Genomic DNA, 24,185 nt, shown 5'->3' with positions numbered 1-24,185 from the left:
CTGCCTTGGGGCTACAGGCCTAGCTAATTACATGGGTGCCAGGGCCCACCCTAGGGCCCACCCAAACGCAGGCTCTTGTTCTTGCACAGCAAGCATGCCCATCTACTGAGCCCTCTCCGGACTCCAGAAGTAAATTCTGCAGCATGCCTGGGCAATAGATGTTTGACAAAGGTGCCAAGACTATTAAACTGGGGAAAACCACTTTTTGAACGAACGTTGCTAAAACCACTGGATATCCAAATGCAACAACAACAACAACAACAACACACATACACACACACACAATCTCATAGTGGATATAGACACAGATGCAAAAGTGAAAATTATAAGACTTGAAGGAGAAAATCTTCATGACCTTAAGTCAGGCAAAATCTTAGGCATGACAACAAAGCACAGATGTCAATGGGATCGCTTTGGGGTTCTCTCCATTTAGTTTGATGTTGGCTGTTGGCTTGCTGTAGTTTGCCTTTATTATGTTTAGGTGTGTTCCTTGTATCCCTGCTCTCTCCAAGACCTTTATCATGAAGGGATGTTGTATTTTGTTGAAGGCTTCTTCAGTATCTAATGAGATGATCATGTGGGTTTTTTTTCTCAGTTTATTTATATGGTGGATTACATTGACAGATTTTCATATGTTGAGCCATCCATTCATCTTTGGGATGAAGCTGACTTGATCATGGTGGATGATTTTTCTGATGTGTTCTTGGATTTGGTTTGCCAGTATTTTGTTGAGTATTTTTGCATCAATGTTCATGAGTGAGATTGGTCTGTAATTCCCTTTTTTAGTAATGTCTTTGTGTTGTTTGGTAATTGTAGCCTCATAAAAAGAGTTTGATAATGTTCCTTTTGTTTCTATTGTGTGAAACAATTTGAGGAGTATTGGTATTTGTTCTTCTGTAAGACTCTTATAGAATTCTGAGCTGAAACCATCTGGCCCTGAGTTTTTTTTTGGGGGGGGGGGTAGGGAGACTTTTGATGACTGTACAGAACAGAGAATGTTTTTAAATGGGTGGACTCAGTACTTCTCTTCAGGATCTACTTATTATTTTATGTTTGAGTGTTTTGCCTGTGTGTGTGTGTGTGTGTGTGTGTGTGTGTGTGTGTGTGTGTACCACAAAAGGGCATCATATTCCCCTGGAATTGGTATGTGCCACACTGGAAACTGAACCCAGGTCCTCTGCTGAGCAGTCAGTGCTCTTAACTGCTGAGCCATCTCTCCAGCCCTCAAAAACTCTTAATAACAGAGAAAATATCTACTTTACAAGTGAACAAACGACTCCAATAAACCTTTCTTCAGATACGTATTTCTCTGGGACATACTAACAGTCAGTGAGCAAGAGAAAAGAGGCTGAACATCACTGGGAATTAGAAAAGGATGTGTGGAGGCTGTGGTGAGGTATCACAACAGCAGTAGTAGAGCCGAAATGAGATCAAAACACCATCTTAGCAACTTGGGCGAAGATGGGGAGAATTGGAATCTGCACACATTGTTGACGGTGTTTAAAATGATGGGATGAATGTAAAGATGCCTAGAAGCTCCTCTGACAGTTAAACCTAGAGTTAACCTATGACCCAGCAATCCCAGTTAGAGAAATACCCAAGAGAGGCAAAAACATACACCTGCAAAGAAGTCTGTACATGGCATATGACGCATGTAGGTTTGTGTTTCCTCACAGCATCCATCGGATTGTTGAGCTAACTGTTACAAACCCACAGTGTGAAATGACTCAGGGATAGAAAGGAGTGTGGCTGATACCCGCTGTCCAACAGTGGACTGTGCAGACACCGGGCTGTGCCCTGTTTCCCATGAGTCCTTTGTATGATGCATCTCGGATATGCTGACCAAAACACATTGGTGAGTGGGGAGCTAACGGGTGCAGGATTTTGGGTGTGTGCTGAGGTTTTGGAAGGAGGCTATGGTGACGATGCAGGACTCTGAGAACATACCGAAGCTGCCGCGTGGCACACCCGGAGCTCCCGTGAATGAGGCTGTGTGTGAGGTGGAGGAGTGAGTCAGGCCATCCAGTGTTTCCACCACCCCTTTACAAGATACACAAAAGTGCACAAGGTTGTGGGAGCCTCGCCGCCATCATGATGGAGTGATGGCGTAGACTGGCAGGCACATGCCCCAAACAAGAGTTCTGGTATTTCTTTCCTGGGGACTTGTTGCTGGGTATAGTGTGCATGACCATGTGTGCTAGACTATAAATATACAGGCCCTGGCTACCCTACCAAAGAATGTCCTCGGTGGGCCCTCCAGGTGAGTTCAGGTCCCTCCCTTCTGTATGGGGGTGGGCTGAAATATATGGAGGACTCTGGGAAGAGGGGTGTAGGGGAGGCCATGTGGCAGAACTTGGACTGCACCTAGGGGACTAGACCCCTGTGCTGAGGGTCCTTCTCCTTCTTGCCCCCCCTCACCTGGCCCAGAATTACCTTTAGATACCACCTTCCCCTAGTTCCTTGAAGGAAGGGTAGGGAAATAAATCTCCTGCTCCCCACCCCACCGCCATACCCTTCTTTCCTGATGTCAAGAGCCTGACCAGGCACAGATTCCCCATGCCCAGCTCAGACCAGGCAAGAAGAAAACATTACTCCTCCAACCCACCAGGGACACCATGTGAGGGGTTCCCTGGATGAACCCTGTGTGGTCCCGTTGCTGGTTTGCGACTGGAAAGAAGGGGTCATAGAGGTGGGGCCTAGTGAGCAGAGGAGCAGGGGACTCTGGGAATCATTATCCCTCCTGCTTAAGGGGCAGATTAGTTCTAGTCCCACATGTCCATCATCAGCATTGAGGTGGGATGTGGGGAGAGACCATAAGGCCGTGTAAAGCAGTCTTTCCGTTTGACTGGGAGAGCACTGAGGCTCGGAAGTTGGGGACTCCTACAAGAGAGTGGGGTCACTTGGGAGTAAAAGCTAAGGGAGCCATCTGGGTGCTGCATGCCGGGGCTGTGACTGTTACTGGAGATGAATTCTTCCATGCTGCGTCTGCCCAGAGTTGCTCTAGCTGTCCCTCCAGCTGTCTGCTTCTCTGAACTGTGAGCTGGCTGTCCCCCTGGGCAGAGCGCAGCAACTCGCTCCAGGGGCTCTGTGTCCCATGTCACCTCTGTCCCCAGTTCCTCTCCCTTTCCCATCCTGGCATGACGTCTTATCACTATTTACTCCTTTGCTTGCTGTGTACTCCAGGTGGAAGCTGACTTCCACGGGTGAGGACTTGGGAAGCCGTGTGCTCCAGACTACAGGTAGCTGGGTCAGGACTAGCTCAGGAAGGCAGATGTGACTCTGTGTAATTCATAGAGGACAAGAGGACAGTGAACCTCAGCACACACACACACACCCCGACACCCACCCAGCTGTGCGACTTTGGACGAGTGACTCACCATCTCTGTGCATCTGCTTTCTCCTGTGCAGAATGGGTAGACAAGAGAAATGGCCTGGTGGGGTAGATGTGAGTGTCAGACAGGAAGGAGTGTGTAAAATGTCTAGCAAGCTAGCTGCCTCAGGAAGTGCTCCGCAATTGCTCCTGGGTGACCTTGGGAGGAAAGAGCCTGGCCAAAGAGCAGAGGGGTCCTTGGCGCTTGCCAGCAGTATCATATGTGGTTGCTGGCTTGGGTTATTTCCCAATGTGCTGAAGGGCAAATTGGTGAATTATTCATATCTCTGTCTGAGGAAGAGCCTGACTCTCCTGTCCTGAGCCTGGCACAAAGTTTAGACTTGGACCATGGTAGGACTGTGTCAGTCAGTCCTGCTAGGAAATCCTGGAGCCTCGCAGCCCCACTCACATCAGAGGTGACTGAGGCCCAAGGTGGGGATGACAGAGAAGGCAGGTGCATGGTCTTCACATAGCCAACTCCTCTACCTGGGGCTGCAGGCTCAGGAGGGACTCTCAGCTTCTGATGGCTCCCAGAAGGAATGGGTGCTGCCATCTGCATGGGGTCCCTGGAGAGAGGGGGGATCCCTGCACCTGGTCTGGAAGAAAGGAGCCCTACCACAATACCTTTGGGGGGACTTTTGGGCAGCCTGTGGATTCACAGTTCTGGGGAACCCCTGTGTGACCCATTGGCCAGGCTTAAGATAATCTAGAAGTGAGGTCTGAGGGCGGGCAGTGGGGAGATTCCACCTCTGGTCCCCGCCCATCTGCCCAGTCCTGCATTGTACCCTAGAGACGGAAGCGGCAGGAATAGGATGCAGTGGAGCCTCAGGCAGGGACAAGGCAGAGGTCTGAGCCCCTGCTGGGCTCTACCTCCTCCTAGCATCTTCCCTACTCCCAGAAGCTGCCGCTTGCAGACAGCACAATCTATGCGTTCTGGCCTGTGCACTTGGATGAGCTGAGAACATTTGCTTTTATTCCTTGCATTTGTAAAATGGGGACAGCTGTGGATGTGCTACAGGGAGGACAGTCATCCTGTTGAAGATCACCAGTATCTCCTGCTGACTTTAACTCCTTTATGACTGGGCAAGCTCTGACTCCACACATGGCATATGGAGGCCCTGACTGCCCTCCATTTAGGGAGTGTCCATGAGCAGTTTTGTCCCTCTGGATGTAGAGACAGGTGGCTGGATCTGTGGAGAGGAGCCTAGGCTACAGCCCACAGTCTGTTGCTGGGGCTCTCCTTCCCTTTTGTAGGAGAGAGTCAAATACTATGGATAGTGGGGATCTGGAGAAGGTGGGGAGAACACCTCTACGTGGGGATGTTCCAGGAAAGCCAGAGGAGAGAAGCACACCCGGAAAATGGAAATTGCTGAGCAGGCACATTTTCTCGTTTTGTTTTCTCACTTTATTTCATGCCAAAATCGACTCCCCAAACCCAGATCGAGTGGACTCTCACCATAGGAAGGTGAGCATTTGAGTTGAGCTAGATCCCTTTGCTCAGACTCCTATGTTGATTGGACCCACTCCAGCCCTCGTGGCTCCACAGTGTTGATGAGGTTGCCCAGAGGCGGCCAAGGGGAGAGGCCTCATCTGCTGAGCAGTGGGTGCTCTTGGCAGATGAGGGGTGCAGAAACGGAGGACTCAGAGGGAATGCAGTCTTTCCTGGAGTCCAGGAGACCATGGGCATGTTTACTGCAGTTGCCTGTTTCCAGAGGTTGCACGAGGCTCTTCTCCACCCTTGCCCCGAGCCACTGGGAGGAGCGCCATCTCATGCCTGCTCTCTGGTTTGTTCTCTCTAAGCCCCCCTACTAGAGCTCAGCTGATATCGGGACTGGGAGAAAAGGGCTAAAAATAGCTCTGGTTTGATGCATTGCACACAGGGGCTGAGCTGGCAGCTGGCCCCTCCACCTTTCTCCATGTCAACAGCTTCTCAGCTGGCATGTGTGTGTGTGTGTGTGTGTGTGTGTGTGTGTGTATGTGTGTTAAAGGGAGGGAGGGAGAGAGAGAGAGAGAGAGAGAGAGAGAGAGAGAGAGGTGTACTCTAGTCTGCCTATTAAAGGTTCTAGAATCCACCTCATACTCAGGAGAGAGCCTGTGGCCCCTGAGTCCTGTGGCCTTCATGGGTCTGTGTTGGTGACTCCTCCTGGCAGCACCCTGGACCCATCCAGTCTTTGGCGTGGTTTTGAGGGGGTTGAGAGGTGAGACTTGTGCATGGTTCTTCTGAGCACATGATAAGCACTAGAGCTTGGAGAGCTCTGGAGGTCAGCAGCTGCAGCCCTGCCCTTGGAGCTGAAGGATCTGGACGCGCTCCCGCTCCCGCTCCCTTACACTGCCCTCCTGGCTCCAGTTGCTAAGTGCTTCCTGGTGCTCACCCCATATCTGCTGGCTCTGACTCAGCTCCGGGCCCACTCCAGCTGTCCATCTCTGGAAACACAGGCCGCCTGCGCTCAAATCCAAGATTGCTGGCATCTGATGGCCAAAGCAGCTTTCCACCAGAACAGACGCAAGGGTCGCCCTAGCACACTGACTACACTAAACCCCGAGCTTCTAGATGCCATCTCGAGGGTTAAAATGTGCCAGGGGTAGCATCTGCGTGTACAAGTGACTCCAGCACGGGGTGAGTGGGCAATGAAGGGAAGGAGAGCTGTGACCACGTGGAGAGAGGCTTGCGTGGTGGGCAGGGACATGCCGCACAACCATGCAGAGAGAGGCTTGGATCTGGCTGTATGGCACGGCCAGGTCATTCTACTCTCTGAACTTACATCTCTTCACTTTGGAGCTAATAGGTCATCTAAGTCGTAGCATTGTTCCAAAGAGTAAATGAGGTAGGGAAGGTCAGAGAGGCAGAGACATCCAGGTCAGTCTGCAGTGTACATCCTGCTGTGTCCTCTTGCCCTGGCTTCTTCTTCCTAAAGCATCCAGGAAAGCATGTGTGTTAGGACAGGCACTCAAGATGGAGGAAACTCATTTCCTCCAGTGAAAGGAAGCTGTTATCACCGTGAGGCCCCCACGCTCGAGGCCCCTGTCCTATTAAGATGTGAAGACAAGGGACAAGAAATAACCTTGGCATGGGATTAAGTCATCTAGAGGGAGCCCAGTCTGCCCTGCGAGGATCGTGGGCAGAGGGTAATTGTTGTGTGAGGCCTCTTGTTTGTTTCCCAGCCACCCAGACTCCCGAAATAATCACACCAAAACCATATTATTTGCAGTACTGTTTGGCCAATAGCTTAAGCACATTGTTAGCTAGCTCTTACATCTAGAATTAACCCATTTCCATTATTTTATATTTTACAACAAGGGGTGGCCTACCGACAAGGTTTTAGCTGATAGCTCACATCTTTCGCCTCTGGTGGCTACATGGCTTCTCTTTGACTCCTCCTCCTCTTTCTCTATAGATCTCTTCCAGCCTGGCTATATTCTGTTAAGCCATTGACCTAAAGCAGCTTCTTTATTCATTAACCAGTAAAAGCAGCAACACATTTAGAAAAGGATCTCCCACACCAGGTAATGACTGAACCTGACCACCATGATGAGCCTATGGGTGGAGAGCCATCAGGTGAGAGGCGCATGCAGGTATGCGTCACTCATGGGATGTAACTCCTAAAGACATAGGGACGGGCACTTGGGTGACAACATCTACACTGGCCTCTGTCTTCTCTGTAAAATGGAAGTGATGAAGAGCCCTAGACAAACAGAAGACCTACACAAGACAGGCAGCCACTGTCTCCACACTGCTATCCCCTCCGCTGGGTACTTTATTCCACAGCTGCCACATAAGCCACTGACTCTGGTCCTTTGATCTTGAGATGTGCCCAGAAACAGACAGGACCCACAGGAAGGAGATTCCACACCCTTTCCACTTCGAAGAGGCAGATCTGAGAACATCACACTTCCAAGTCTCTGTGATAGGTCAGGCTCCCCAAATCAGCCTGATGTGGAAGTACAGTGGGGTGGACCCGGCCGGCTGGAGGCAAGACCTGGCAAGTCAGGCCCCCTGGTGAGCTCAAGTGGTTTGGCAACCATTAGCCCAGCTGTTTTCAAGAATGTAGATGTTGGTCAGGCATGGGAGTACACGGCTTTAATCCCAGCATTTGAAAGGCAGAAGCAGGTGGATCTCTGAGTTCAAGGCCAGCCTGATCTAAAAAAGAACGAGGACAGGGTATCATGTAATTTAGGGACCCTTTCTCCTTCTTTCTCACTTGACTCCTAAATAAGGAGCTCCTTATCTCTGTGAGATGGTCCAGTTTCTTGGAGGGGCCCCATAGCTCAGCATGGTTTGGCTTTTCTCTGAGTCTGTACCTTTCCTTCTGGAGGCCATGATGGCAATGAATAACCAAGAGAAGGTGCTTTGCAGGGCAGCAGAGCCAGGCAGACCTCCCCTCCCCCTCAGCAATCCAGATGGGTTGTGGATATAAAGCTGTGTCTGCATGACAGCGTCTGTGTAAATCGGACTCGAGTGTGTGTTGCGTGGCGTGTGTTGGGGTGTGTGTACACATGTGCACACTCTGTAGACAGTCCATGTAGCGTGTGAGGTGGGGACGTGTGCATTTGGAACAGAGCAGCATATATGTGGCATGTATGGGTACTGTGAACACCGTGTGCCGTGTGTCTTGTGAGGAGTGGGCAGGTTCAGCTGTGCATATGTGTGCGAGGGAATATGATATGTTCATAGCAACCACATGGGACAAGGGCAGAGCTGCCTCGGGTAGCCCCACAGGCGCGACGGCATGTGTCCAGATGGAACACAGCACAAAGGTATTTTCAAAGCAGCAAGGAGTCCTGCAGGTGGCTGCTTATTAACTTCAGAGAAAAAGTCATGTTCTACCTTTGAGGTTGTCTTGCTAGGTCTTTCCAGAAAGAGACTAAACAGCTCTTAGCCATGAAAAGGTCAGCCCGCTGTCCCACAGGTTGTTCATATGTGTGCTGCTGCTAGTGGAGACCTTGGACAGACCACCTGGGTCCTGCACATTACTGTAGCCTTGAAGACTTCCTTCCGGGATTCAAGGGGTAGTAAGTAGGTCATAGGTCATGCTATGCCTACTGGCCTGATGATATCAGACTTTCAGTCAAAGCAGAGGCTCTCATAGAAAGCCCCAGAATCTTGGATCCCTGTGACTTGAAGCTCTTCACAGCCTCTTAAGTTCCCAGTAGCCCAAGGAGCACACAGACAACAGGGCCATGCAGACTGAAGGCTCTACAGATAGGAGGCCTGGCCCTGCCATCTCTATCAGTTGGTGACATCCAACAGGGTCTTCCTGTTGTTGGATATTCCTGTGTGCTGAATAGTGGGGACTGAGGATCCATGGGGTGCATCTCAGGACTGGGTCCTGCCCTTGGGTCTTTGGACCCCACGGGGAAATCAGATCTTAATCTTAGATAACTTGGATCTTCAGCAATGTCCACGTTCATGAGTCACTGATATTATCTGAGTAACCTCTTCTGGTCCTTAACTCAGCTTCTTCATCTCCGAAAGGTCATGATGCTGGACTTGGGGAAGTAATGCATACAGAACAGGGGCCTGCCATGTGCTACACCCTCCTAACTGGTGGTGCCAACCTTCATGATTCTGTATACCAGGTCCCTGTTATTGTCACCAAGCCCAACCTACAGCTAGTTCTGCATCTCTGGCAGGAATACGTAGGAAGGATGTTTAGAATAGCCTGAAGCAAGAGGAGAGGTCTACCCTCTGTCTCCTAAAGCTGAGTATTGTTCCAGGAACCATCAGTTCTTTCTTGGTGTGTGAGAGGCCTGGTCTGTGTGGCCCAGCCAATATAGCACTAGGGATCATGATTGTCACCTCACCTGACTTCAGTTCTGATATACCACCCTTCAGGAGTAGATTGCATGGTGATCCAGACTCCAAGGGAACAGCCAGAACTGGTGGCATGGAGTGGATTCTCTGATTCCCTCCTTTTGCCTTGAAGCTGGGGCAACGGCTTGTTTCTGTGACGCCAGCCAGCAAGGGATGATGTGGCTTGCTGGTGAAGTGCCTATTGCAAAAGGAAAGTGGTTGGCATCTAAGTTCACAGTCACTATGTGCAAGACACCTGTGTCCTGGGCAGGTGGTTCTGCAAGTTGGCAAGAGGTGTCCCAGGGTCTGGTAAAACCTTAGAGCCCCTTGATGAGCATTTGGCCTTGTGCTCACTCTGCTTCCAGAATAGCTGTCTGCAGATGCTCTGAGGAGAAAAGGGGCCTCAGTCTGCACCCAGGTGGCCTACTCTGCCACTTTGGGTCACAGGTAAAATTCAGGGCTTTCTGTAGTCTCCACTCAGTCTTTCAGCAGATTTCCAGTGTCTTTCAGGGGCCCCATGGCCCCCTGATTGACCTGCGGTCTCTAGAAGAAAAGTCACGGTAAGCACGTGGGGTTGGAGTCGGGAGACCGGCATGCATGCCCTTGTTGGCAGAGGAGAGAGGCAGACCTGGGGGGGGGGGCTTCAGCTCTCTCCTCCCCTCTCCTGTGCTCCCTTCCTCTCTTCCCTCCCTGTCTCTGTCTCAGCCTCCCCGCCCGTGCTCTATTTCTCCCACTCTCCTTTCTTCCCTCCTCCCCTCTCCATTTCCTCTCCGCTACAGCGTGACATCGCGACAGCTCAGATCGCAGTGCTTTAGCGCTGCAGCGGAGCTGTGGAAAATCATTCCACACACACAACCGTAGATGGAACTTTGAGTTTGGTCTCTTCCCTGGGCTGGCCAAGTCTAGTTCCACCCGCTCTCTCCATGCTGGGCAGCGGGCAGTGAGCCACCACACCCAGTCAGCCATAGACACCAGAGGAAACAACCCACACCCCATAATGCACCGTGTGGCTAGGCTGCAACTTCCAGAGGCCAGGTGTAACGTTTTTTTGGCTTATGTGTTCAGAGACAGAGAGATTGACTAGCGTTGTTACTTCGTAATGTGTATCTGCTATGGCACCAGCGTCTGCCAGGCACCAGGACTCTGGTCCCTACCGGGCCAGGCCTTCCTGAACAAGATGCACATGGAAGCACACATTTCCCTGAACTTCTAGCTGTAAGTTAAGCTCACTAGGAGTTACACACATGTTCCAAATCTTCCTTGGTGTAGCTAGATATAGGGGTGCACCTAGCCGGGGACTCCCTGCTTGGCCTCTGAAGTCCAGAAAAAAAGGAAGCGTCAAGCAGTGAGGGCCAACTGTATGACTTCCAGGCAGGGTGGAGCCCCAATCCCAGGCAAAAAGGAGATGTTATCCAAAGACCTTTCTGGTCTCCAGAGCCAGGAAGAGAAAGCTGGCCAAGCCCTGGATTGGAGTAGGAACCTGGATTGAGACCCTGAGGACTTAGAGGAGACTGAAGGACTAAGGCCAGGCTGGGGTCTCAGGCTCCCTCAGAATGAGCAGATGGGACCCAAGAGGTGGGTGGGCTCCTGAGAAAAGCCATTGCTAGGTGAATGGTTGCTAAGGTCACTCAGTTCACATCACTGTCCACACAGATAGCTCTCCAGAGCTGGTTTGGTCCAAAGGGACATGCCTTTTAGAACGAGGTCATTGGGCTAGTTCATGATGCCCCAATAGTCCCTACCCAGAGGCCCAGAGGTGTCAGTATACCCATAGTAACCTTGCTCTAAGCCATGTGAAGTCATCTTCCAGGCTGGTGTCCAGGATTAGGCCCAAAGATTTTGTTCAAGAGTGAGTGGAGCAAGGGCCGGATAGAGGCGGTAAATATCACTTGCACGACCCTTCCTAATATCTCCTTGCCTGTTGGGCCCTTTGATGTCCCTAGGCATGGCCTTCTGAGTTCTCAGGCTGTAGGTCTGTGCTGTAGGCAGGAAACTGGGGACTTGCTCCTGGGGAAGGTAGGATGCTTCCAACTCACTGGCACTTGGGGACAGACCATGTCTTGTCACTAAAACACGAGTTTTACGTCCTTACTCCAAGAGATCCCTTCTTCATTTTATATTCATAATTTGAATTTTTATTGAGAAATGGGTCTCTCTGTGTTGCCTGGGTTCACCCTGGACTCCTGGGCTTAAGAAATCCTGCCTCAGCTTCCCAAGTAGCTAGGTCTTCTTGGGAGCCCATGCCAAGATTCTGCCTCCAGGATTAACCAACAGTTAAAAACCTAAGGCAGTGGGTGTGCGGAAGTCGGTCAAACACCTCTTCAGTTCCAGCCTTATGGATCCCAGTTGACTTCTATGAAGCTAGAATGGCCACCCCGAGGCCATGGGGCTTCGCTTAGGGTTTTTGACTTTCTCCATCAATTATATCTTTTATTTACTTGCCCGCCATGAAAAAAAGGCAAATTATGGCAGAGCTGAAACTAAACAGGAGTTTTATATCCTTTTTCAGGACTCACGTGTCCCTCTGCCTACATCCCGCCCTTCCCCATGACCTGCTATTGTCCTCTCTCGGTCTCCTTTCTAAATGTTTTACCAAGCCCACGCTTAGGCCTGCTTACACCTACGTGTGTTTGTATTGTCTGCTTACGTCTATGTGTGTATGTATTGTAGTCTAGGTCTGCGTGGAAAGGGGAGTGAGGACTTGTGGGTTTCCCCTGAGTTTAGGTCACCTCACATAGTTTTATGCTTCCCAAGCACACTCATTTTCCTGCATCCTTTCCTACAGCTGAATCCCATTCCAGTTCATGCGTGGACCACATTTTCATTATCCATTCACTTCTTGATGCACATCTAGGTTGGTTCCGTTTCATTGCTCTCTTATACGGAGCAGCAACAAACAAGGATGTTCATGCAAAAGAAACCATTAGCAGAGTCCATAGACAGTCCACAGAGTGTGAGAAGAGATCACTGACTGCTACACTTCAGATGGGGCTAATGTCTAAATTTCACAAAGAATCCCAGAAATTAAACCCTGAGGGAAAAACTGCAAAGCTATGAATGGGCTAATAAGATGAACCGTTTTCAAAAGATGAAACACAAATGGCCAATAACTATTTTTAAAGTGTTTTACATCACTGGTCATTGGGAAATTACTCTGAGACCCCCATCAGAAGGGCTGTCACCAACTCTGACACAAATGGAGAGGCTATGGGGAAAAAATAACCCCTTCACACTGTGGGTGTGCAAATTAACACACTCATTATGGAAATCCATTAGGAGATTCCTCAAAAAGTTCAAAACAGTGCTACCCTATGGCCCATACATTCCTCTACTGGGAACATACTCAGAGAACTCCATATCTTACTAAAAGAGATATTTGTGCATCTTTTTTTAAAAAAAAAACATTCTCTTTAACTTTTAAGTGAATTTTGTTACATTTTAAGAAAATGACATTTGACACCCTCTCTGTTACCCTCTCTCCACTGGCTAAACCTCTTCCTGATGAGTCTCCTCTCACTTTCATGGCTTTGGTGCTGGTGTGTGTGTGTGTGTGTGTGTGTGTATGTGTGTGTGTGTGTGTGTGTGTGTGTGTGTGTGTGTGTGTGCGTGTGTGTATGAAATAGCGTTGCTTGTGTGAGTGTGGGTCTGTGGTCCCTTCCTAGAACAAGGGTAACTTGCCAGTGGTTACAACACTGAAGAAAACGTGGGCTCGACTTCTCTGTCAGCTATGGGACTTAGGGATGTTTTATCCCGTCTATAGCTTGCCTCTCATTCCCTTAATGCCACGCACAGAACAAGTTTGAAGTGTTGAAGCTTACTGGGTTGATTCCTGTGGGCCTGTAGAACTCCTCAATTAATGCAGACTGTCTTTTCTATAAAGGTTTCCTAGTTTTATATTGCAGCCCGTGATACGTTTTTAAGTCAGTTGTCCCGTGTGATCAACCCGTCATCCCCACATCATTGGGGAAGAATTCCATTTTGCTATTAAGTTCTCCGTACTCCTTCCTAGGCAACCAGCCGGCTTCGTTCATGTGGTTCTGTTTTGAGACTCTGGCCAATGTCTTTCTTGTTGCCACCACTGTCTCAATTATTGTATCTTTAAGTCCTAGAAATCAGATATTGTGAGTGCTTCAAGTTGGTTCCAAAGTTGGTTCCGCGATTTTGGTTCCTTTGTCTTCCATATGCGCTTTAGGATACGCTGATCTAGGCTCACCTGCACAGACAAAAGCTGCCCGGATCTTTCTTAGAATTACATTCAACCTAGTTTGCAGAGGTGGCAAGGGGTGAGAGCACTTGCCACCCTTGTGGAGGACCGCTGTTTAAATCCCAAGTTGGGTCACTCACAACAGCATGTACCAAGGGGATCTGATACCCTCTTCTGGTCTCCATAGTTACCCTCCATGTGCACATACCCACGATATCCACACACACACACACACACACACATTTAAAAAAATAAACCTTTAAAAATTACTTTAAGCTTTCAAATCAGGGGTGTGGGCAGTTGCCATCTAAATTATATCCATGAAAATGGTCTGTCTTTGACGTCTAACGTGATTTGCCCTCATTATACACACCTTTCATGCCTTCTTGACTTATACCTAAGAATTTCATTTTTGGAATATTTAAATGGAATGTTTTAAAATTTCAATTTCAGCCGTCTATAAGTAGTCTACAGAAACAGTTGGCTGTGTCTCCCTTTGTTCTGTGGGATAGTTCCTCGTAGGTCCCAGGAATGCGTTTGCACAAGCACATTAGCGCTTCTGCCTAAGCCTCTAACAGACAGAACTGGGATCACTGCCTCTGCAGCCTGCTTGTATCATCTGTACATGATTCTTTATAATGAGCCAATGAACCGGCTGCTCTTTCCAGCACGAGACTGAATGAGGGTAAGGGTAGAACTCCTTGCTTTGTGCCCAGTCTTCAGACAAAAGCGTTCAGCCTGTGTGTGTAATGTGTGAAGTTAACCGTGTGGGTTCACTGGTATCCTGCATCTTCATAAGATTCTGGGGAGTTCTGTTCTAGGCTTTGCTTGTTGAGTGTTTTCATTAAGAATAGTTGTTGAATTCTGTCAGAGACATTTCCTGCCTGGGTTGATGTGCTGTGTGGGTTTTGCTAATGAAGGAGTCTGCAGTCATTGAATTTGGAAACTTGAACCAGTCTTCCGTGCTCAAGATAAACCCCATCTGGCTTTGTTGCACCATTTTTTTTTCTACGTATGATTGGATTTGACGTGCATGCTAGTCTCATCTGTGCTGGTGTGATAAACCAAAGCCAGACTGCCCAGAGGTGAGGCTCTGCTTAGCTCTGTACACAGCTGGGTAAACTGAGGACCAGGTCTTTGCCTCAGAGCTTCAGTCGGCCATCTGTGAAGTGAGGTGATGCTGCGGGTTCCTTGTAAACGGTCATGAGGATTACGCCAGTTAATGCTCTCAGCTCATTAACTCAACACAATTGCTCAGAACCATGCCTTGCACTCAAATGCAGATTACTGTGTGTAAAGTGTGTGCCGCAATTTTGTACACTGTGAAGCCACGCACTTGAATGGGGATGATGGAAAATGCTGGCAGAAGTCCAGTGTGCCTCAGACTGCCCTTCTCTGGTGGGTAAAACTGGGGTCGGGGGATGGGTGGGGGGAGGGGTTAGGGGGGAGGCTGCAACCTGGGGAGGGGGGTCACACGGCCCTGCAGTGTGCAGCCGACAGGCAACCTCCTGGCTCTTATACTGATCACTGCAAGATCTGGTGCTCGTAAAGGAGAGACAGTGTGACAGGATGTAACAGGAGATGATGAGGTAGTCAACCCAGGAGCAGCAGGGTGGGTGAGCTCTCCCCTCGACTGCCTTCCTGTTCGAGGCAGCTTTCTAGAACCTTCAGAGGAAGGGGAGACCTTGGCACCTACCATACCTTTAGTTGGGACCCTGGTGCATACTGACCAACATGTACCGCCGCTCGCAGGTGGCCCCTGCATCAAGCACTGTCGCATAGGAGGGCGCCAGCCCTAAGGTATGAGATCACCAGTGTGGCACCTCCTTTTTGCGAAACTTAGGATCTGGTGCCACCGTGTGGCCACAGGAGGAAGCAGCCCACATAGAAGCTAGGCCGTCCAATGAGCTGCAGGGCCTGGACCTGCTCTAAGGGCTCAGGAAAGAAATGTGGTGTCCCATCACCCCCAGCTCATTCCCTTATTTCAGTGCGCTTCCCTTCTCAAGCCCTTCCCTGATTCCTTGATGGCATACATCTACAGAAGAACCTAGATCTTCTGTACCCAGAGCAGCAATATGCAGGAAGCACAAGCTCATGATAGAGCCAGAGTTTGGTGCTCAGCCTCAGTTTCCCTACTTTTGAAATGGTGATCATCAGGCCTGCTCACAAGGCAGCTGAGACACACCTGGATGAGGATGCCTGGCACCTCATCCAGGTGCCTGAATATTCCCCCATCCCTCCCTAAAAGAGTCCTTTGCAGTGTGGCCTTAACTCTTTTAAGCCATTGTGTATATGGTTCCGCGGTTGATCCTGACAGACAAAACTGTCTGTTCACAGCAGAGATGAAGAAACAGGTGATTACCCCTACTTCCCCAGTGGGGATCTGTTCAAGGCAGTCACCTGGGCCTCTCAGCTGGAGCTCACTTTGGCTCCTAGAGCCTTAGCCCCGTGTGGCATATCTCACAGGCGATTGGGCTTCCATCCTTCCGGGTTGAGCACACAACTGCTGTTCTGGAGTGCGCCCCCCCCCCCCCATTTTGCAACTAGAGATTGCAGCACTTTACAGTTTTAAACTGTGATGCAACTATGTGCTTTCCAGTCTGGACTTTGAGCATGGTTTCCCACCTGTGCAGTCTTGGGGTGATGCCCCTACGCTGCTGTGAGGACAGCCTTTCTCTTGTCAGCCACCTGCCTCTTGTGCCTCTGTCTCCAGCATGCTTAGGGTCTGCCATGAGGATGTTGTGAGATTCTGGTCCTGCTCGGAGTCCCCAGCCCCAGAGAAGAGGCATTCCCAGCATGCACTTGCTTCTTCTGTGGGTGCCATGCTAGGCAGTGAGATCAGGGTCCCTACTCATGCAGGGCTTCTGCACTCGGGGGGGGGGAAGACAGATAAGAGAGAGAGGTCTGAGGGAGCAGGGGAGGAGAGCTGGTGAGATGTTGGAGGTGAGGTGAGGCCTTAAGCCCCCTGGAGGGAAGCCAGGTGGTAGAGGGGTCTCCCTGCCTGCACTCCAGAACCTTCTGAGAGCACTCTGGGTGCCTTGTGGAGAGGGATTCTTATGGAGCAGGAGTGGACAGCACAGGCCCGTGAAGAGGTGCCGGTGTCAGTGCATGGAGAGGGCAGAGAAGGCTATCCAGCAGGCTCAAGTGGGTCGTGCACGAGGGCCAGCGAGCCTGAAGGGGGCTGTCAACCCTGTGCACCATTCATATGGTTTCAGCTGAGGAATGTGTCTCTGTGTGTATGGTTCCATTCTTGAACTATTCAAAAGCTCTACTTTTGACCTTTGTGTTTGGACAGGACCCCACCCAGACAGGTCTACCATATCCTGGGCTCTTCCTCCGTCCTGGCCCCCACCCATAGACTGACTATAGCTTGCCTCCCAGGCTGAGGGCTGGGCTGTGTAGAGGCACCAAATCCTTAGAGACAAAGCTCCAGAAAGATCTGGTGATGGTGAGGCTAACACAGGAAGGGGGCCCTCCATACACGGGCTCGCTACCCACTCTGTGAAGCATCCTCACTGACAAGGAGGGCCTGGCACATGAACTGGAGGCACTGTTTCAATGTGGCACAGTTCTCAGTGATGACCTGCAGGCCCAGGCTCTCCAGCTAGACCTGCTTCCTAGAGCTTTTGCAGCTCCTCACAGTCTGAGAGGGGTCAGTGGATTTGTGACTGCCCAGACCCGGAGACTCCCTACAGGCCTTGGGGGCCAATAACCTTGGGCCAACTTCTGCTTGAGCCTCCATTCAGCCATCTGAGCCCATGCGGGGTGGGAGGTGTAACCTTTCAGAGGTCCAGCCGGTCCCTATGGGGGTGTACCCACCTCCTCCCCATGTGGGTATGGCCAGCCAGAGAGTAGCCCTTAGGAGCATCACAAGTTAGTTCTTTTCCTGTCTGGAGTAACAAAAATGCCAACCCTACTGGAATGTTTCCCACCTCCACCCTGATCCTGTACCCCAAGAAACTCATCTACCTCTGAGCTCATCTGAAATGCTCAGCTGATGGGCCTGGGACATCATTTGGTCAATGCTTCCATGTCCTGCATGTATTAAGTGGAGACCAGGATGGAGAGGCCTGGCCTGGGGTCCCTCGCTGGGCCAGCTCCCCCCCGATGACTGGACCCCACGCCTCACCTCTTTATCCTTTTGAAACTGAATCCCGCTCCAGCTCCTGGGGACCTCGGCAGGAAGTCGGGGAATGCCACTACAGGCGGGTCGCTGTCCTTCTGCAAGCCCCACCCACACGTGTGCTCTGTCCCATGTCTCCCCACAGGTATATCCGCACCATGTACCTGGGGATTCAGAGCCAGCGGCAGAAGGAACACCAGCGACGCTTCTACTGGGCTATGATGTACGAATATGCAGATGTCAACATGCTGCGCCTCCTGGAGACCTTTCTGGAGAGCGCCCCCCAACTGGTGCTACAGCTCTGCATAATGATCCAGAAGAATAGCGCAGAGACGCTGCCCTGTGAGTGCCCGCCGGCCACTCCCCCGCACCACCGCCATCACCTCCCCTACCTTCTCCCCCGCCCCTCCGCTGCAACGGCCTTTTCCTCTGCACCCCTGTTTCCCAAGGCACTTTGTTCAGAAGAGCAGAGTTTCCATGTGCTTCTGAACTGCAGAGCCAGCCTGCCCCCACCCCCAGCAGTTCAGGAGCCTGGTGATATAATCCGGTGTGGGGCCCCTTTGGTTTTGCATGGCCCTGGGCCCTAGTATTTCCACATCTGTGGAATGGGGGTAACCAGGCCTAATGACAGCACGTGCCAGTCACACTGAGGCACGGCAGGTCTTGACAATGCAAACATCAGGATCTTGCTTCCGATGCATGTCGATGCCTCAGCTCATATTTGTAGCAACAGACAGTGGTGGGTGCTCCGGTGAGCACACAAAGGGATCCTGTGATCCCCACTGTGGCATCAAAGTTGTCTCCATGGGGCCCTCAGAAGCCACAGTGCATTGTCCACACATGCAAGCTCTGGGGTAGGAAGGCTTTTGGCTGTTAGGGATGCCAAGGTTAGACTGCACACTGGCCTTATTTATAGCTGATGGCTAGCCTAGTCTACAGTGTTGCAGATCACATACCAGGGAGTCAGGGATGCGCCCGAACAAGCTCTAGGTTGAGAAGGGACCTGACGTGGCACACGGAGAGAGAAATGGGATGTTTAGCAGAGGGGGACTTGGGATGTGTGAATCCTAACGTTTGGAGGAATGGGGAAGAAGAAATGCCATAGATGCCACAGTAAACTCTGGGGGAACTGTTCTACCTTCAGTGGGTAGGAAATGAGAAACCTTCCATCCCGCCATGGGAAGACTCTCTCTAGAGGTAGTGAGTGCCATGTTGCTAGTTGTATTCAAGCAGAGACACCGCTGAAAGAACCAGACCCAGAGGCCCTGACTGCTGAGGCTTGCAAGAGTATCCATGGTCTGGGATAGAAGGACAGCTGGGGGAGAGGGCCCACCCTACTTGCCTTCTCTCTTTCTCCCTCTGGCCAGGGGGCCTCTGGTCTCCTGGGCTGTCGTGATACCTTCAGACCCTGCAGTCCGTAAGCTGTGCCTTGGCGTTTGACTGTTTCCACTGTAGATCCCCTTGCTGATGGAGCTCCTGAGCCCTGACTGGTTGGCTATGTAATAGCTCCTCCCCTCTCTGTGCCATTCATGCCAAGGGTATTTAGGCATACGCTAAGGCTGCTACCATCTCCTCGCTGGTTCAGGTTCCTGCCATCTTGGCAGGCGTGCTGGCTTAAGGCAGGCTTGGAAAGCAGCCTGGGCTACTGGGGAAGGCAGAGAGCCGCATACAACTTGAGCTCAGCCATGGAGACTTAGGATGTGGGGCGCTTCCTTTCCAGCTGTGTTTCTTTATCTGTAAGATAGAAATAAGAGTTGCTTTGGGGCTGCACACACACACACACACACACACACACACACACACACACACACACACAGAGCACATAGCCCAGCATCGCATACTGGCATGATTCTGGAAGAAGTTTGTCACGTGTAAACACATTGCTGAGGCCTGAACTAGCTATGAGAATGGAGGGAGCCTCTTAGAGGCAGGAGTCAGAGAAAGCCTTTAGTGTGTGTGGGGGCTCTCATTTAGGCTGGGTGTCCACAACAAAGAGAGAGGCACCGAATGGCCTTCCGTGCATTGGGAATGGCATGCCCAAAGGCCCTGAGGTAGGAAAAACCTTCCCCTGTGGAAGACCACGGTGGCGCTGACCTGCAAGTGAAACACTCGGAGTGGCTAGAACTTGGCAGTGGAGTGGGGTGGTGGGGTGGAAGGCAGCCTTCAGAGGAAGAGCCTAGCAGGCCCCACAGAAATTCACAGATGTTATGCGCCAGAAGCCGTGATTGCAGCAGTTACATAGCTGAGCATTTCCAGGCAGAGATGAAGAAGATGGACCCATCCTAGGAGTCCCACCAATTAGTGAGGAGTGAGTGGGCTGCTGCCCGTGTCCAGTGTGGTGCAAATCCCTTGGGTCTGAGCTGTGTGCCCTTCTACTCTGTCCGTCAGTTAGTGGGGCAAGAACAGATGTCCCTGGGTGGGGTGGGTGCTTGAAATGGAGTCAGTACCTGAAGGTTGAATGACCTATGACCCCAGAATGGGACTAGATAGAATGCCATGGACCAGCTGTGCTCAGGGAGCACCTCAGAGGCACGTGTCTTCCCAGGAATCTTCCGAGGTAACTTGGGCAGACAGCTGTTGTTTATTTGCGTTTTGTTGAGACAGGGTCTCTTTGTAGCACTGGCTGACCTGAAACTCACTAGCTAGTTCAGTCTGACCTTGAGCTTGTCGCCATTCTCCTGTTTCTACTCTGCCTCAGTTCTGGGACAACAGGCATGTGACAGCATGCTCAGTAGACTGTAGTAGGAGGCTGCTTGTTCGTTTCCCGTCCACCCAGACTCCCGAAACAATCACACAGAAATCTGTGTTCATTGCAATCAATACTGCTTGGCCAATAGCTTAAGCATATTTCTAGCTAGCTCTTACATCTTAAATTAACCCATTTCTATTAATCTGTTTATTGCCACATGGCTGTGGCTTACTGGTTAAAGATTTGTCTGGCGTCTGTCTCCTCTGGCCGCTACATGGCATCCATCTCAGTGGCTCTGCCTTCTTTCTTCCAGCATTCAGTTCAGTTTTCCCGCCCAGCTCTATTCTGCTGAGCCACTGGCCGAAACAGCTTTATTCATTAACCAATTAAAGCAACTCATATACAGAAGGACCTCCCACACCATTACTTTGTTAGCTTAAGTGCCATGCTATAACACTTAGCGGGAGTGCTGGGGGCTCTACACCCTGTAGATGGGTGGGAGATGCCAGCCACAGAAGCCATGGGGGCCAGGCCCCTTGTTTTTCACACAGGAAGATGAAGCACAGGAAAGGAAGCTGCCCAAGGTCACAGCAACCAGCATGCACACAAAGGACTTTTATGTTTCTTGCTGCCGAGACAACAGTAGTGGCACACAGAAACCTCCACACACCATGCCTTGCCCGTGGAGTTTCCACCCTCACCTCCCGATTCCACATTTTGTGCCAGGGAAGATGTTTCAGCGGGTGAAGGTGCTCAATGTGCAAGCCTGGTGACCCGAGTTCAATCCTCCAGACCCACCTAAAGGGACTCCACACATTGTCCTTTGTTCTACATAAGTGTGCTGTGGAAATCATGTGCCCCCCGCCACCCACACAAATAAATAAACATGGAGATAACTCCAGACCAATGTATGACAGAATGAGTTAAGAAAAATAAAAGAAACTAAGAAGTAGGAGACGTGCTGAAGCATGGATTTCCTTTAAACAAACATTTAGTCTCAGATACAGTTTGATGCCTTTCTATCTCAACTGTCAAAACTCCCTGCTAGCTTCTTCCTCCAGTCTCCCTCAGTTGTGGGCTCTGCTCAAATCCAGCCCTGGGGAGATGGCACAGTGGGTTACAGGGCTTGCTGGGCAGGCACAAGGACCTTAATTCCATCTCTAGTACACAAGTAAAAAGCTGGGCATGCCACATGCGCTGGTGACATCGGTGCCCTGTGGGGTGGGCACAAGAGGATCACTGAGCTTAGTGGCCTCCAGCCTAGCTCCAGGTGAATGAGAGACTCTGTCTCAAGTGAATGAAAGGGACAGTGATGAACAGTGATGAAGCCTAGCATCCTCTGGTTGTTCACACAGCAGAGTGACCTCCTCTGGTCTCTCTGCACACATCGCACATGAATGCACACTTCAGACACTTGAACCTTTGCTTCACCTTGGCTTAACATATAGCGAACATCTGAACCACCCAGAAAGGCAAGTGCCCATCCCTTCCTGCTGTCCCACTGAGATAAAATGCCCAGCCTTTCTCTCCAGCTGTAAGCCCGGTGAGTGAGCCTTTCTTCCTCTGGTGGGGACAAAGAGTGCCACACAAGAAAACTCAGTTTCCCCTTCTCTGACTTCCCAGGCAAACTTCTCCTCATAGAGGTTGAAGCTCCCTGTACTGGTCTACAGGGGGAGAAAGGCTGGGGCCTTGCTCCTGGCTGCTACATCCATGGAACACTTCAGTTCCTTCCTCCTGGAGTTCTTTCTTCCTAGGGAAGAAAATGCTTCTAGACTCTTTCTCATCTGGTTCATATAGGTGCTAGCTCAAATCCTTTTTAGGTTCAGGACAAAAAATATGTGTTGCTATAACAAAACACCTGAGGCTGGAAATTTACAATAAAGATTTCTATCTATCTATCTATCTATCTATCTATCTATCTATCTATCTATCTATCTATCTATCATCTATCTATCTATCATCTATTAAATTTTTCATTTATTTTATATATCAGTTGAAGTGTCTTCTCCCTCCCTTCCTCCCATTCCCTCCCCCACCTCTCCTTTGTCCCTTCCTCCACTCCTCCTCTGTTTCTGTTCAGAAAGGGCCAGGCCTCCCATGAGTGTCAGCAAAGCATGACATATCAAGTTTGGGTAGGAATAAGCTCCTCCCTTTGTATTAAGGCTGGGCAAGGCCACCCAGAATGAGGAATAGGTTCCCAAAAGCCAGCTCAAGCTTTAGGGGAAGGTTCTGATCCCATTGCGAGGAGTCCTACAGATAGGCCAAGCTACACACTTGTCACACATATGTAGAAGGCCTAGGCTGATCTCATGCAGGCTCCCTGGTTGTTGTTCCAGAGTCTGTGAGCCCCTATGAACCCAGGTTAGTTGTTTCTGCAGGTTCCTTTGACCCCACTGGCTCTTGCAATCATTCCTCTCTGTCTTTAACAGGATTACCGGAGCTTGGCCCAGTACTGGGCTGTGGATCTCTGTTCCATTGAAAGAAGTCTCTCTGATGACAATTATGGTAGTCACCAATCTGGTTATAGGAGAGTGACAGTTCCGGCACCCTATCCACTAATGCTAGGAGACTTAGCTGGGGTCATCCTTGTGGATTCCTGGGAATTTCCCTAGCACCAGGTTTCTCCATAACCCCCCAAATGCCCCCTCCATCAAGACATCTCTTTCATTACTTAGTGGAGGTCTTCTTATGACATCATATTACAACACAGGATAGCTTGGCTCTCTCCTCTTTATAAATCCACTCATTCTGTCATGGGGGCTCCAGCCTCATGACCTCATCCAACCCCAAAGGCTCCGCTTCCCAATGCTATTAATATATACATTTAAGATTAACTTTCCAATATGAATTTTCTATATTCAACCATTTGCCCATCCCCCTTGGTTAACGTAGAGTAAAGCTGGAAAGTAACCCTGACTTGAAGGTCACAGGTCTGTGCTATAGACCAGCTCTCTGAGCTTCCTGCTTTGGCTGCTCGGGAACAATAAGTAAAATCTGTTACTGCAGCAACCATCTCATTGCACCCAACAGGCGAACCATCACTCTCCATGCTGAGCCATGGTTGTTCCTGTGCTAGTGCTGACGGGCGGGCCTCCGGTGGAAGGAAACCCTCCTCTGAGCTCATCAGCCCTGGTCCACCATTCCCGGGAAATTCTGGGATCATAGACAGTGTCACACAGGTCTTCCATGGAGAATCTTAATGCCCTGACTGCCTATTGAGTCCTGTCTTGGTTTCTGCTAAAGAAAGAGATGTAAGGTTCTCTTGACCCCTCTGGCCACCTCTTAATATATCACTAGGATGGAGAAGCACAGCAAAGGGATGCCTCTAGCCAGACATGGCCACTGTTGTGTCCCCAGGAGGGCCTCTCTCCAACTCCTTTCCCGGTCTCTTTTTGAGGCCGTGACATGAAGATTCCGCTTGGTGTCTACACACAGGATCTGCTGGCCCTGAAGCTCCAGCTCTCCACACTTCTAGCTCCAAACACCTTGTTGTCTAAAGTCACAATGAAGTAGGTCTTTGTGCTTTTAGACGGAACGTGTAGCCATTTGACAGAGATCTCCTGTGTCCCCCGCCTCGAGGTCGCTCTTTCACCTCTGGTTACTCTTGACAGCTGAAGAGAGGGGAGAGACTTAAAGAAAAATCACAAGAAAAGCAAACTAAATTTATCTTGCTGATCAGCGCAGATAAAAAGGTCTTTGGCCATTTCGGTGTGTTTTTGTGTCAGACACTGGGATGGAGTCTCACTGTCCTAGCTTCCCTGATCCAGGTCAGGAGCCAAGGTGGATTCTGGGAGAAAGTGCAGAGGGCAGCAAGTTCAGAAACCTGAGTGGCAACTGCAACTGGAATTTCATGACTTTCTTTGGGGGGCAGTTACTAACCACCTACTGTATGCCTGGCATAGTGGGGACAGATGCGTTAAGAATCAGAACAGATTCACTCCCCCCTCCCATTCCTTCATGAAGCCAGAGGGTCGTGTAAACGAGTGATAAATATTTTATTTTCTCTTA

The 24,185-nt window shown here is 50.4% G+C and overlaps 1 protein-coding gene across 1 annotated transcript in view; it reads left to right on the top strand.

Moving 5' to 3' along the window:
• The window catches only part of Xkr6 (XK related 6), a 215,748-nt gene that overhangs the window by 176,121 nt on the left and 15,442 nt on the right, over window positions 1-24,185 (top strand). The window contains exon 2 of the mRNA XM_038310689.1: window positions 17,634-17,830. Coding sequence (XP_038166617.1) covers window positions 17,634-17,830 — 197 coding nt within the window. The remainder of the gene's footprint in view (window positions 1-17,633; window positions 17,831-24,185) is intronic.

This window comes from Arvicola amphibius, chromosome 13 (assembly GCF_903992535.2).
Source record: "Arvicola amphibius chromosome 13, mArvAmp1.2, whole genome shotgun sequence".
Lineage (NCBI taxonomy): Eukaryota > Metazoa > Chordata > Mammalia > Rodentia > Cricetidae > Arvicola > Arvicola amphibius.
This window is presented reverse-complemented; position numbering and strand designations above follow the sequence as displayed.